The sequence below is a fragment of the Daktulosphaira vitifoliae genome, unplaced genomic scaffold, assembly GCF_025091365.1.
Source record: "Daktulosphaira vitifoliae isolate Bord-2020 unplaced genomic scaffold, ASM2509136v1 Scaffold_5, whole genome shotgun sequence".
NCBI classification, from domain to species: Eukaryota; Metazoa; Arthropoda; class Insecta; order Hemiptera; family Phylloxeridae; genus Daktulosphaira; species Daktulosphaira vitifoliae.
The window spans coordinates 12,874,447-12,890,180 of NW_026099576.1; the positions used below are offsets into that span (position 1 = coordinate 12,874,447).

Consider the following 15,734-nt stretch of genomic DNA (forward strand, 5'->3'; position numbering starts at 1 on the left):
AATTTAAAAAAAAAAAAAAAGTATTTAAAAATATTTATCAAGCAAATCTATGTTTATTAATAAATCATAAATTAAATTTTTTGTAGCTATTAATATACATATCATAAATACACAATAAATGTAAAGGATTATGATAATTATTAGAACGTCAATATGTCCTAATAACAATAAAAAAATAACTCGCTGTTTATAAATTTGTTAGCCTTCAATATTTGCCGCCCCTTAAAATATGCCATTGTTCATAGTAGGGACTTCAAATATTTCTATTGTTGGCTTGAAGTTCACATAATCCCCATGTAAACTATGCTAACGATTGGGACCTAATTAAAGTTGTTACCGATAACAGGATATAATAAATTTGTTACTTACATTAGCGTAAGGAGAGTACTTAGCTCCTAAAGCTTACTTACCCTACAAACTACTTTGTTACTACCCTAAGCTGTCGTCTAAACGGCTTAATTAGTAATGCAGAGCCTTATTATGCTGTGATATAAGGATAGGAATTAACGCGTTAAAAATTCAAAACGTTAAGTTAGGTAATTCGTTTTTTTTTCAAGTATATTGTAACAATACCAAAATAAAAAATAAAATTACATTTTTTTCTAGTTATTTTTAACTAAACTAAGTTAAACATATACATAAGTTGACTTTTAGCTTAACGTACTACTTTCAAAATTAACTTAATTTTAACAAGTAAAAATAAATATGTTAATTTGCCTAGTCGAACTGTTTACATTATCAAATTGAAGTATATTTAAATTTAATCAAACTTTAAGGTTTACTTAGTAAAGAGAGGAAGTCAAAATTTTCGAGACATATTGGAAAAAATTTAAAAAAACAGTTACTCATTAGTTAGTCATTCATGTAAAATTGAAAATTTAAAATGGTAGAAGCTATAGATATGCATATCCTTAACTTTCAGAGTTTTATAATATGTTTGTAAATAAATAATGTCCTAAATACACGCCTATAAAAAAAATAATAATTTGAATATTTTGTTTTTAAATCCTCAAAAAGTTAAACGCAGTAATATAAAATGCAAATTATTGCAAATTTCTCAATCAAATAAAGAAGAATTAATGCGTTAAAAAAAAATGATACAATGCTTCAGAGCTAAAACAAAAATTAGACAATGACAGCAAAATATTTACACCATTTTCTTCATAAAAATTGTTTAATTTCAAAATATGACATAAAAAAAAAGACTATTAAGTTGCCTATTCATAAATACATCGGCGTTAAATAATTGTACTCGATGCAGTAATTCAATTCTGAGTAATGTCTGTTATCTAATTATATAAATTCCTAAACTATAACTATCATAATTTTTTTATACTTAAAATTTTTAAGAAACCCACATATATTAAAATGAGAATATTTTTTAAAATTTAAAACTATTATCTTAATAATAATTTAATTTATGTACTACTACTGTCCACAATTTTTTTCGATTACGATTATACAGAATAAATTATTAAATTTTGGTAAATAGTTCGATAGATCATTATAGTTTGCTGAACTATAATTATATCTGTGAATTTAATTACTAGGAAAATTATACTTTTGATTTTGAAGTTGACTTGATGGTGACTTGTTCTAAGTAATTTTATGTAGTACAATCCAGTATTTAACCCAACCAAACATATCAGTATTTATGACGTATAATGATCGTATCAAAAAGTCATGAATAAAAAACGAGAAGAATGGATTCAAAGTAAACTCAGATATTCAAAATCGTAAACGCACCGAAGTCAACGTTAAAATTGTAGATACTATGTAGTAAATCAAAATATATAAAGTCCAGTAAAAAAAATCAGAGTGCCTAGTACCATTACATTAAAATTGGGTTCTACCTAAAAAAAGAATTACTAATTAAATTAGCACACTAAATAGAAACTATAAGAATGTTTGAATGTATTGTTAATTTTTTTATTAATTCTGAAATTTGGTTAATTGAAAACGTCTAAAATAATATTTAAAACATTGTCAATTTCAAATATTACAATTTTTCAACTATATTATGGCTGAAGAAAATTTTATATTTTTTTTATCATTTTTAAATTGCACTTTAAAAATACTCATTAGCGCTACAATAATATTGAATACATTTAAAATTAAATAAATTTATTTATAATAAAACTTAAATTTTAGTCAATAATTTTTTTAACGATTAGTAACCAGTAACCAGTTTTTAATCTAGATGTAAATATTTATTAACAAAATGTTTAATATATAAAACTTGTTGTGCGATTACTACAGATTAATTAACTATTATTTATCGAACAGATCACTTCTGAATAATTATCTAATTCAACCAATCCATAATATTTATTGTTTCTGAAATTCTTACATACATAGGCGTCCATAGGGATGGCAAAGCATGAAGATTTTTGTTTGCTCAATTTTCACGATCGTTTAAATTATAAAATTTAAAAAAAAAACTCTTTTAATTAAAACATAATATAATTTTATTTTTATATTATGAATTCTAGGACTAAGAGCATTGTATTTTATAGATTAGTGAAATAAATAAAATTTGGTTTTTATTTTTTAAATTTATAAAGACATTTAATTTTATAACTAATACGTAAAACTACTAAAACATCTATTATTTATAATATATTTTCTGCGGGGCCCATAGGCACCATTTAGAATAAAAGTTTTGAGAACGCTGAATGTATTTTCCCTCTACCATAAAATACACTATATATGCATATATCAACATACATATTTCTTACAATTTTTGGGGAGTAAATTCGATAGCTGAAAGGACAAAACTCCTTCTTGTTGCGCCTATAGCGAGGCCTTCAAAAAACGCGGTTCCCTGGTCGAGAATCCGATCAACTCCTTGAACGCTATGTCTGTTAAGGAGACAATGATACCAAATATTAAAAAAAAATTATCCCGCCCACAATAAAAAATTTCTTTGCAGAACCGGATTTCACATTTTTAAGTTGATATTATTTATTAGATCTAACACATTTTGTTTGGTTACTTTTTTAAACTATAATGATATTTATTAAAAAATGTAACTTCAATAGCTAGTAATTAATTATTAACTGACTAACTTATATTAATAATATTAATGTTAAGTTCTTTTTTTAAACATTACTCTTGGGACCTTTAGATTAAATCTAAAGGTTTAAATTATAAATTTATAGTAAAATGTTGTTCAGTAAATAAGGAAACGATTTTCTATTTTTCTCATTGTTTGTAACAATCTACCTGTTTCCTTACTTACTGAATACTCTGTATACATATATTTTCAAATGAATTAATTTTATAGAAAAGTTTTGATAGATCGCATTGAAATTGTGAAATAATTTGCAACTTATTAAATTTATTTGTGAATTATTATTAAATGATGTGTCATTCACCTTACACATGCATAATTTCTAATGAGACGCATGATTGTGCATATTAATAATGAAATTTCAAAGAAAGGTTTCTGGGGCTTGCACAATACTAAACTATATACTAAATCTAAAAATAAAGAAAATTATTTCATGGTAATTTTTTAAAATAAGATAGCCTTTTCTACATTGACACAGGAAATAAATCACCGACGTAGGTACTAATAGTTATTTTAGAAAATGTTAACGATGTTTGAAAGTTAGCAACAGTATGCCAAACAGGAACTAAAATTTCTAAATGAAGTTAAGTGATGTAGGATTTGATTCATGACTTTGTGAGATGGTTCAGGGTGTTAAAATTAAAAGGATGCACTAGTAGAAAAAGTAAGATATTTCAAGAGGTGAAAACGTTTTTTTTATTTGTTAATTCGAAAAAAGGGTCATGTATTTTTTTTTTTGTGGTACGATAAAGGAATACTTATATAGAGTGCTGAAAAACTTTAAGCAGCATCGATTAAAAGTTATACGCAGTGGCGTATTTTAAAATTTTCTGACCCTATACCATGGCCCCCATGCTCCTAGGATAAATATGCCACTGGTTATACATAGATAGAACTTTTATAAAAAAGAGGTGCAAAATAGGTTGATACGCTTTTGATTCATTTGAAATAGCTTTTATTCAGCAAACGTGAATAAGTCTAATTAATAACTGTAAAAAGAAAAATTGAATTACTTTATAAAAAGCCACTTAATAAATTAATTACTAAATTGAAATCAAATTGAAAATGTTTTTCATATAATAAATCACTTTGATAAATATATGTTACAATCATATAGTCTACCTTTTTTTAGGAAGAAAAGGTTTTTAATCAAAAATTGTTCAAGTTACGAACCAAAAAAAGAGATTAATATTTGAAATTATTGGTTAATTTAAAACCATGTTAAGGTACCTACTAACTAAATATTTAAAAAAATGTGTTAGAAATATAAATACTGATTACAGACGTATGATTGTTAATTTGATGTATTGTTACATTAAAAAATGACGCGGCTGTCAGTTAATTGTTGCTAAAGGTAAATATGAAATGATAGTTTACAACTTGGTAGGACCAGAGATACAGTCAAGAAACTATTGATGTTTCTATTGATATTTTTCGTAGGTTATAAATTATCAACAATTAGTTGATTAAAATCAATCGAATACAACTTTACGTGTTTTCTTAAAGTTATAAAAAAATAAAAATATAACTTTCTTTGTAACTTTGAAAAAACATATTTTCAATTTCTATTATTTTTGGTTAGGAAAGTTTTCGCGTTAAAAATTATTCACTGCGCTTAAACGATAAGCACTCATTGAATAACTACGCGCAAGACGTAACTACAAGACAAAACTTTCAATTAAAGTTTTTTACTTAAATTTATTTAGGAACGCCTGTATGTGGTATTTGGATGAGAGGCGGCTCCCGAGGCTAATGTACACCATGTGAATGAATTTCACACGCACATAAAGCGTTTCCGAGAGAACCGTTATAAAATCACGACAACGATGATGCGCTCGTTATTCTCACGGAAGATGAAATGCGACATCATAATATTATAGTATACATACGGTTTCTTTACCGGTTTTCATTTACTTTGAATGGTTTGAACATGAACTAGGTTTTTCTGCGTTCGGATATTTACACTTCGTCCGTAATATATGTAAATATAATATGATGCACGATTACTCGACTGGCAGACAAGATTACACTTTGACCATAGTGTGTGGTCCAAACGGACTTCTTGGCACTGGGACTTACAATTTNTGTGGTCCAAACGGACTTCTTGGCACTGGTACTTACAATTTTTACGAAATCTTTTAAATAAACGGCTATTGACCGCCCGTTTCGACAATCGTTTTCAAACTTATTATGGAAATGTTCCACCTCGAAGTAAAGCCATTTGATAGGAATTTTCAATAACGTCATTTTTTATGCTTACATGATTGTTCGAATTTTTAGTTGGCTGGCTTATTCGTCGTTATTAAATAAACGCATTGGTTGTTTAATGTTTAATTGATTCATACTTAATTATAACACGTATTTATCAGAGAAAGTCAATGATCAAAAACATGGATGGATTTGGTACATTGTAAATATATTATACCCGTTACGCTCGTGGGCTTGTTTTTGTGAAACATGACTTAACGTATACATTCAATAGTGTTTTATTTTTCTATAAATGAATTTTATTTATCTTACTAATTATTTAATTACTAATCGAAAAATACCGTTTTAACTTTCTGGGCTGGGCGCGTACTAAGAAATTATGTTAATCGACTGCAAAACGAAGAAATGTTTATACGGTACTTAATTCATTCATATACTAATGTAAAAAAAAAACTCGTTTATTACTGTAATATCACATTACAGACGATATAGTGTGCTAACCGTTAACATAGATAATATTACAATACTATAAATGTAGAGTTCGACAAACAAATATTTTCAAATAACATTTAATATAATTTTATAGATGGCTCCCTATAATTATACTTGAGATTTTTTACCGCACTTTTAATGTTATTCTTATTTTAATGTTTTAGGTACAATTTCTCTGGCGTTGCTAACAATTAAATTGTATAGTGTCTTTGATGCCACAAATTTCATATTTTGTCGATTAAGACAAACGAGAAGTTTGCTAATTTAAATTTAGTATCAAACAGTTTTTTCAATGAACCAAGTACAATACAACTACAAACTGAAATTATTGGTGTTTCCGGTAGTCGCGCCATAAAATGGAAATGACAAAGACTCGATAGATAACAATAATCCGTGTCGCTGCACTTTCCCTACATGCTTGCGCAGTCGTTGTCACTTTCGACACGTTCTTAATGACAACTCGGTATTTCCCTCGTCGATGATGCAGCATTGGAATCTCGTGTCTCCAGCACAGCATTTCCATATTACATACACATTATTTTACTACATTGGCATGTTGAGCTTATACAATTCCTGGAACATTGATTGCTATCGAGGGGACGTATTACCACGACGGTGGTACCAAGCAGCGGCGAGTGAATATAACTCTTCGGTAGAGGTGGGGGGGAGTGCTGGGGTCTGTGGGTTTCGGTTGCCGGTAGGTTGAATTGCTGGCCGGTACGCAAACGATTCGCGCGGTCCGCTGAGTATACACGTTCTTACTAACACTCGGAGTAAGTACACGTGAGTGATTTTTAGTATTTGGTCCATATCGTTACGCAATCCAGTGCGTGGAGTTTATATTTTCCAATGTATTCCCGATGATTATCCGTCTAACGAGTTGACCTGACCACGTCAACGCACCCGACATGTCTAGATCGCCGTACCGCAGGGCTTTTGTGCCCTTATTGTTACTTTTGATAACGACACATCCGTTTGTCAGAACTCAGGATGCCGATTTAGCCAGCAGCTTTTTTTCAGGTAGTTACAATTTAAGTATGTAAACATTTTCAGAAACGTTTTCCGGTTGGGTAGAATGAATAAATTACACATTACTATTAAAACCTTATTTTTGTATTCGTAGCTCAATAATCTGCTTACATATTTTCAAGATTCTCGATTCTAATTGTAGTTTTTATCGTCATATCCACATATAATCGTTGAAAATTATAATTTTCTAATTATGTTCCACCGACATATTGACAATGGCTGTAAAAAACGAGAAACTTTTAAACCGGCGATAGTGACATTCGTCAATTAGCGGTGGCGATGACGAAAAAATCAGGACATAACGGTTTCCTGGCGGCAGTGGCTCGCGCAAACAATTGGTACCATACATGTTTATATAGAAAGCGTTTGACCCCGATCCCCATCGCTGTCGGTGATGGAAGTGACAGAACAGTATGTGCACTTGTCGTCGTTGTCATATACCTCATACACGTGCAATAATAATACACCAGCATCACTATTGACAATTTGCATACGTTCCTAATTCTTCCGACTTCACACCCACTTAACGGCCGCGGCCTCGACGACCTTGCCGGTTACTGACCCGAGACCACCGTAGGCAAACATTGGATCAGTCGCTAACACTTAATCATAAGTGAGCAACATGTAATATTAGTAAAAATATAACTGTCTAAGATTTTGACCGTTGCTCGAGGCCACAACAATATTATAATTGCGAAATAAATTAGCTAAATAATAGGCGATTGCGATTTTATAATTATGTACACACATTTATAATTGTTCTATAGAAGACCAATTTCAGTTATAACAATAGGCGTGACTTGACGAATCACCTTTTTTATCATTTCGATTAAAAATAGGTTATACTTTTAATTTTCTTAACAATTTTAATGAACGCAGAGGGTGATAAATGATATTTAATTAAAAGAGTTCTTTGATAGATAATTAAACTAATAATTAATATTTATATTCAGGGTAGAATTTTTAAAATTAGGTTTATAGTCAAATTCTCTTATTATAAAAAAAAAGTAGGTCTTAACAAATTGTTTATTTAATAAATATCTCTAAAGTTCGGGATCCAAAGACTAGAACCTTAAATTAAGCGTTTTAATTCGGGGTTAAGGAGTATATGTACAACTTTTAGTAGAAACAGTACATTTTTAAACATATTTTTCTAGACATTCTCAAAAATACAAACTTTTTAATAATAAAAAGAAAAATTTAACAAGCTACATAATAAATTTTAATTTAATTTAAAAACATATGCTTTAAAGTAATTCTTGTAAAAATGANATAATAAATTTTAATTTAATTTAAAAACATATGCTTTAAAGTAATTCTTGTACAAATGAGTGGTTATTTAATATAATCGACTATTATTATATACTATTAAACATTGACTAATTTAGATTTTTCTATCTTAGAAATCTTTGCAAAGTAATAAATTTAATTTAAAAAGTATAATCAAAAATATTGTTGAATACATTTTTTTATTTAATTTTCAATAGTTATCTATCTGATTAACACAAAGGATTTTTAATTCACTTTTGTAACTGTTAATTTAAGATTTAACGCTAAAAAGTACGTTACAAGAAAATGAAAATCCTATGAACTCTAAAACCTGTTTACTGAAACCTGTTTCTTTATAATGAGACTTCTGAGATTACTTTTCGATACCCAAATACTAAATGGCCTCTGACAATGTCATATTAAACAACAGAACCCGTTAAACAAAATTAACCACAGAACATGAGTGAGTGGTCAGTATACTAAAATGTATTATACAAAAATAAATCACAGCTCGAGTATAATAAAAAAAGAAGGCTGAGCTTAGAAACGAGGCACTTTAAAAAATAGTTAGATGTTATCAAGTGGGAAATACTACTCGTCGTGATCTACCCATTATATTTAATCACAGATCCCCTACGATGGTAGCAATTTAGACACTTGTAGGATTGAGCTGGCCAAAAGTTTTTAATCGTCGGCCGAACGTAACAACGTTGAATACCGTTAGAAAAAAACGTGTGCAGTCTAGGACCGTTATGGTTGTGCGTCGTATCTTTATTAGTATAGATATAGAGAGTATATTCACAATGCATGTGCGGAAACATTGGCCTGTGACCCAAATACCTACTTGAGTCTTACATTGTTGGCATTGAGTTATTAAAACAAAATAATAATGTTATTGTGTTGTTATCATTCATTTTATTGTTAACAGGTCTGTTGGACACTATCACCACAACAGCGGAGACCAAAGACTGTCCAGGTTATTGCGCTCATGCATTAGCAACGATAATATGTTATGATGTACTCGAAGACGTCAAATGTCCCGGTGAAATGAAATGCTGTTTAGATAAACCTCCTGTTAATGGAACGACAGGCGTTATAGCCAATAATAAAATAGACCAGACGTCTGGTTCTACTCCACGGCCCTCATTGCCGGTAAGTTATTTTAAAAGACTAAACTTTATAATTAATAATTATAAATAAATTTGTCTCACAACAGGCTTCTAACAATAACAGTAACAACTATTACAACAACAACAATAACAATAATAATAATAATAATAATAATAATCAGAAGCCACCGCCAAAATCTCCAAACGATAATTTAGGTAAGAATAGAACTAAAAAAGACTTAAGGTGTATGTTAAAAAGGATAAATTATCATTGTTATTTGGTTTTTCATAGATCTGAAGTGTCCAGGCGTATGTACGCCCGACAGATTAGCAGACTATTGTGAAGCTGTTTTTAATGTCACTGAAATGTGTAAACCGGGTCTCAGATGTTGCGTTCCGAAAAATGCATTCTTGGGAGCTGAAAATCTTATTGTGTATGATAAAACGTCCACTAGAATTAATACTGCCACTTCATCACATCGAACACCAGAAAACTCATCGCCAACTCCAGCGGTAACATCGTCGACAATTAAGACGACTGTTGAAACATCTAGTAACAGTCAAAATGTCGCAGTTCCAGCCGGTCAAAAAAAGTGTCAAGGTGAATGTACCAGCGCACTTTATGCACTGTTTTGCGACGAAAACGATTTGGAAGCGTACTGTCCAGTCGAAGGCGAAACTTGCTGTATAACTTCATCAACAGCGGAAAGCAACGAGCCTACTTCACCACCTGCAAAACAACCCAGGCCCACGACTAAACCACTCGTCACAACCCAAGTGTCAGTTAACAGTAATGCGCCAAAATGCGCAGGTTACTGTATCTATGAGGTGATGACCGCTTTTTGTAAAAGACCTTCTGTGTTGGTGTATCATACATCTACGTGCTTGCAAGGCTCGGTGTGCTGTGATAATACCAAAAGTCCTCCACCTCCAACGACTACTATCAAACCAAAACCACGTCCTACAACAACTACGACTTCCATGCCGCCGCCACCGCCTGATGACCGACCTGATTGTCCCGGGTCATGTGTTTTTTCTTATTTGTACTTTACATGTTTCAGTAAGTATTTAACAAAAAAAAAGATAACTTGTTGGCGGAGTAAATTTTATTTTTTATTAAGAAATGTAAATGTTTTTTTTTTTTTCAGAAAACGCCGAAATTACTGATGTGTTCAAATGTCGAAAACACGGAACTCAATGTTGTGCTACCAAAAATCAAATTCGAGAAATGACAGAGCAGAAAAATGGTAATGTCGGTGTACATTCGCCAAATAACATAATTGGTCAACCACCACCTTCCCAAAATTTTATGAGTTACAATACGCACAGAAACGAAACTATTTCACAATTCAGACCACATGTACCAAGTTCTTTAGCAGTTTATCCTCCACCTCCAGGTTAGTAACTCTAACTATAAATATAGTTATTTAAAAAATATTCTTCATTTTTTGATTACTAAAAACAATACTTGTATATTTGAATGTATTGAGTATGAAATTACATTAATTGTAATTGATTTATATTTTTCAAGCATCACATTGTTACTATATAAATCTCAATATGCTTACATAATTCTTTGTTTTTTAGAATACCAACCTAACTTAACGGTATCTACTTTGACTACGCCTAACCCATTATTCACAAAACCACCATCCTACAGTAAATATGTATGTGGAGTCAAAGGAACAGCAAGATCATCAAGAGTGGTCGGCGGAGAAGATGCACAACCAAATGAGTGGTGCTGGCAAGTGGCGTTAATAAATTCATTAAACCAGTATTTATGTGGTGGAGCATTAATTGGCACACAATGGGTACTTACTGCAGCTCACTGTGTTACTAAGTGAGTACTAAGTAAACAAACTGATGTCTTCACTTTCTGAACACGTAATTTTTATTTTTATTTTTAATTGAATATAACAATTTTATCAATAAAAATGAAATTTTCCTGAAACAACAAAATTATAACTTGAGTAGAACTCGGTTGTCTTTATACTCGGTTTATTCTTTTTTGTTCTGTAAGTCGCGACAATATTATGGATATTTATTTTATATTGACTACCTAAAAAACAATTTCGGTGCACTATTTTTATATAACTTAGATTACAGTAATTATGTTTGTATTTTTATAATTTTGTATATGTCATTGCAGCATCGTACGGTCTGGTGATGCTATTTATGTACGAGTCGGTGATCACGATCTAACTAGGAAATACGGAAGTCCAGGCGCTCAAACTCTTCGAGTGGCCACAACATATATACATCATAACCATAACTCTCAAACATTAGATAATGACATAGCGCTATTGAAGTTGCACGGGCAAGCCGAACTTAAAGATGGCGTTTGCTTGGTATGCCTCCCAGCAAGGGGTGTCAATCATGCGGCCGGAAAGCGGTGCACGGTCACAGGTTATGGTTACATGGGTGAATCTGGACCCATACCATTGCGGATCAGAGCAGCTGAAATACCAGTGGTCAGCGATACCGAATGCATACGTAAAATAAATGCGGTTACCGAAAAGATCTTTATTCTACCGGCCAGCAGTTTTTGTGCGGGTGGTGAATCTGGAAATGATGCCTGTCAGGTAAACAACAATACAAATAATTTATTGGCGTTTGGATAACCGACCGTTTCTCAGTCAAAGACAGCCCGTTTTTAATCCGATAGTACGGCGAAACTTCTGATGCAATAAGAATTTTGAAAACGAAATTGAATTCAATATTATGATGAAAAGTTTGGTCAGCTATTTATTTTGAAATTTTGTTTACTTTAATCCCTAAGTACAGGTTTTATTTTTGAAACGAACTTGGATTTGAAGAAATCAAAATTTCAAAAAAGTAAACTGATCTATATTCAATCGGCATGATGCTAAATTCAAAAAAAATTTTAAAAATCACATTGTATCCGTAATTTTTGGTCGTACTTTTGGCACAAAAATGGTTAGTTTTGTATAATTTAGTATTTTCTTTTGGGTCTGCGTAATGTACATAAAATATGAAATTGTCTATAGTTGATTCCTAAAAATCGTTGGTACCGAGAGGTCTTAATTAATCAACTTAAATATATATATATAATACATTATAAGATTTATCGTAGATTATAGTAAAGATATTACTATTATTATTATTACTTTTTTTTTTTTTGGTAAGGTGTTTTTTATGTTAAATATGTATATTTAAATAAGTTTAAATCGGTAAATCAATGTTTGCTTTGATTGTAGGGTGATGGCGGTGGACCATTAGTGTGCCAGGACGATGGATTTTATGAACTGGCCGGACTTGTATCCTGGGGATTTGGATGCGGAAGAATAGATGTGCCAGGTGTATATGTTAAAGTGTCCTCATTTATTGGATGGATTAACCAGATTATAAGCGTCAACAATGTGTAATACTATTAATACACTTCAAATGAATATTGATAATATTCACACTAAAGAGTCCCTAAAAATAAATTACTCGAGATTATTCTATATTTAGTTTTAATTTATTATTATTTATTATAATTGTTTTTGTATATTTTTTCAATACGTCGAAAACTAAATGTAAAGAAATAACATTTAGACAAAATTAAACATGTTTATCAAAATAATTATTCGTTAGTGTATAAATGAAATTGAATGAATTGTCTATAATATGTTAACTAAGAAATACATTTATATAAAACAGTTCTTTTTTCACATTGATAAAATAGATTTAATTGTACATACTGTCATATAGGCCGACTTGGAGCAGATTAATATCTATTATTATTATTTAAGTCCTATCAATCGACAGCACTAGTAAAATGTTTTCAAGTATTATTAAGAAACAAAATATTTTTTATACAAAATTAAGTGATGAAATCTATAAAATATTTAGCTGTCCCAAGTTAACTACAACAACATGGCATTGCCTTTAATAGATGATGATGAATTTAACTACTGCCTCAAGTGGGCCCATTCAATGTTAATTTTGATTTGTTTTGGACATTTTTTAACCTTTAATTTTCTTTCCACTTAAATTTTTTGTGTAAAAAATCATAAAATACTTCTCAGAATATCTTATGGTAATTTTAGATAAAAGCTCACCTGTTATTTAAATTAAATATTTAAAAGATTTTAAGTAAACATATATATATATATATAAAAAAAAATTAGAACTCCCCAAAAAAAAATCTATTCTTATAAAAAAATATGATATAAAATCTAGATTATTTTAACACGGACAGTAGAATTTCTAAGCCTCATGCACTATATTAAAGGGTCTATTGTGAAATAATTTTTAGAAAAAGGAATTTAATTTTTATCCATCATTTAGTTTTAAAGAAGCATGAATAATATTGACCTTGAAATAGAATAATGATTAATAAAAACTACATAAAAGTAATTTTACATATTTTTTAAAGGTATGCTTAAATTATAATGATATAATTTTGCTTTGAATTTCACACCAATTTATTAAAATTTTGAGAATCATACTAGTAAACTAAAATGTTTACTATATTCTTATATGTTTTACAAAAATTAAAATGTATTCAGTATAAGTAAAATAGAAGACTGTCAAAATTAATTACATATACAATACATTTCATAGATATTTGTTTATGTTATTTACGCTTAAAACGTGACCAATGACAAAATTACTTTTTACCTATTAAACGTGTTACACTCTAATGTTTTCAAATAATTTATAAATCTGTTTACTACAAAAATGTTAAAGGTTTTTATCAATCAATATGTTCAGGCCAAACGTGTTTTATTTCTATAAATCATTTGATTATTTCATCTTTTTGACTTATACTGAGAGACATATATAACACTTCAGATAAAAGCTTTTAAAAAATGGCATTTTTTTTTATTAAAAGCATCTAATAATTTCAACTAAAAACCAACTTTGAAGTTTTCTGAGATTTTTTTAAATTCGATTAAATAAACGAGTTTAATGAGATTCCAGAATGGCTCAACAGGCGACCTAACTTGATAATTTTGATTGTACTTGAAACACTAAACACGTTTTATTTTATATGGTTACAATATTATAAAGAAATTTGATAGATGATTGAAAAAAGTGGTAGGAGAAGTTGAGTGAAAGAAAATCATATTAATAACAAGTCAACAGCTAGTCAGTAGTTTACTGGTAACCTTTTTTTTCTATCGATTAAGGATGTATATAAATATATTGAAGATATTTCTTGGTATCTCATTAAGAATAAGGTAACAAACAATAATTTATATTAATAATATTTTATAAATAATTAAATTCTATTTTTAATAATATGATTGTTATTTAATATATTATTATATTAAAAAGGCAAAGATGTTAAATAAAAAAATTAACTTTTGTATAAATTTCATTAAATCAAATGAATTAATTCTTTGTGTTGTCAAAAAAGAGAAGTAAAAATATATAACTAAACATTAAGCATGGTTTTTTGTATAAAAAAGTTATTTAAATTAAAACTCTATACGTTTAATATTATATATAATTTCTATTAAGTAATTTCAAAAATACTTTGTATTATGACATTTATTTCTTAAGAAATAATTAATATCTAATTTTTACATTACATGGACTTATAAATATGAAAAAAATCAAATGAGAAATGGATATTTTGTAGAATATTTATTTTAAAAAATACAAACATAGTTATAAAATAAATTTTAATATTTACTTTAGAATATAATTTGATTGTGTTTAAAATTAATAAAATGTTTGAGTGAATAAATATTTTTATATATTACTTTAATATAAATAAAATAATAATAAATATTTGATTATTAATCATGAAACGTTATTTCCAACTATTATTTTATCTATTATTTATAATTTAGATAAATTATTTGAAAGTTATGAGATTTGTATGTCATATACAAAGAAGATGTATTACAATGTGTATTATTATTTTTTAAGTAGAGCTCTAAAATTTTTGTTTTATATAAACATAAATAGTTAAAATAAACTATTATTATACAAATCAAAAGCATTATTTACAATTAAATGAATAAAACATATATATAATTACACTATTTTTTAGCCAAAGTTATTTTATATAGAAACAGATACATATATAAATAATATATATATATATATACTATACCTGTTACAGTCGTTTATTATTACTTGATAATATCATACTCAATATGATAAATGATACAGCAAAAATTGTGAAATCATTTAACGGTAATTCGTATATTATTCGTAGATGACATAAATAGTCAACAATAGTCTTAAACTAAATTTCTATTTAACAAAGAAAGCTTTAATATTCACTTGTAATTGATACATTCTTCCGAAGACATGATGATCCATACAATATGCTTATATGTCAACTAGTTTAAAGTTTGTAAACTAACAGCTAACTAATACAATTTAAATTTATTAAATGATATTCAATTTTTGATTTTTTTTTTTTACTTTTATATACAAATGACTTTATTATAAAATTAAAAAAAACTGAGCTTTATTTTCTTTTTTATTTGCTTTTGTTAATTTAATACAAAACATTTTACATTAGATTTGAAATACTATACAATTATTATTAACTTTGTTTAAATTGAAATATATATATATATATATAT

General features: G+C 28.6%; 2 protein-coding genes across 2 annotated transcripts in view; both read left to right on the plus strand.

Moving 5' to 3' along the window:
* The first annotated feature begins 6,494 nt into the window (after window positions 1–6,494).
* On the plus strand, window positions 6,495–12,766 carry LOC126908117 (protein masquerade-like). Its single transcript, XM_050690000.1, has 8 exons — window positions 6,495–6,793; window positions 9,000–9,223; window positions 9,288–9,396; window positions 9,473–10,240; window positions 10,329–10,577; window positions 10,768–11,020; window positions 11,330–11,762; window positions 12,399–12,766. The coding sequence occupies exons 1-8, from the start codon at window positions 6,682–6,684 to the stop codon at window positions 12,564–12,566; spliced, it is 2,316 nt and encodes a 771-aa protein (XP_050545957.1). The 5' UTR covers window positions 6,495–6,681; the 3' UTR covers window positions 12,567–12,766.
* Window positions 12,767–13,783: 1,017 nt separating this feature from the next.
* LOC126908156 (uncharacterized) overlaps window positions 13,784–15,734 on the plus strand; it is a 44,125-nt gene continuing 42,174 nt past the window's right edge. The window contains exon 1 of the mRNA XM_050690070.1: window positions 13,784–14,369. Coding sequence (XP_050546027.1) covers window positions 14,320–14,369 — 50 coding nt within the window. The 5' untranslated portion in view covers window positions 13,784–14,319. The remainder of the gene's footprint in view (window positions 14,370–15,734) is intronic.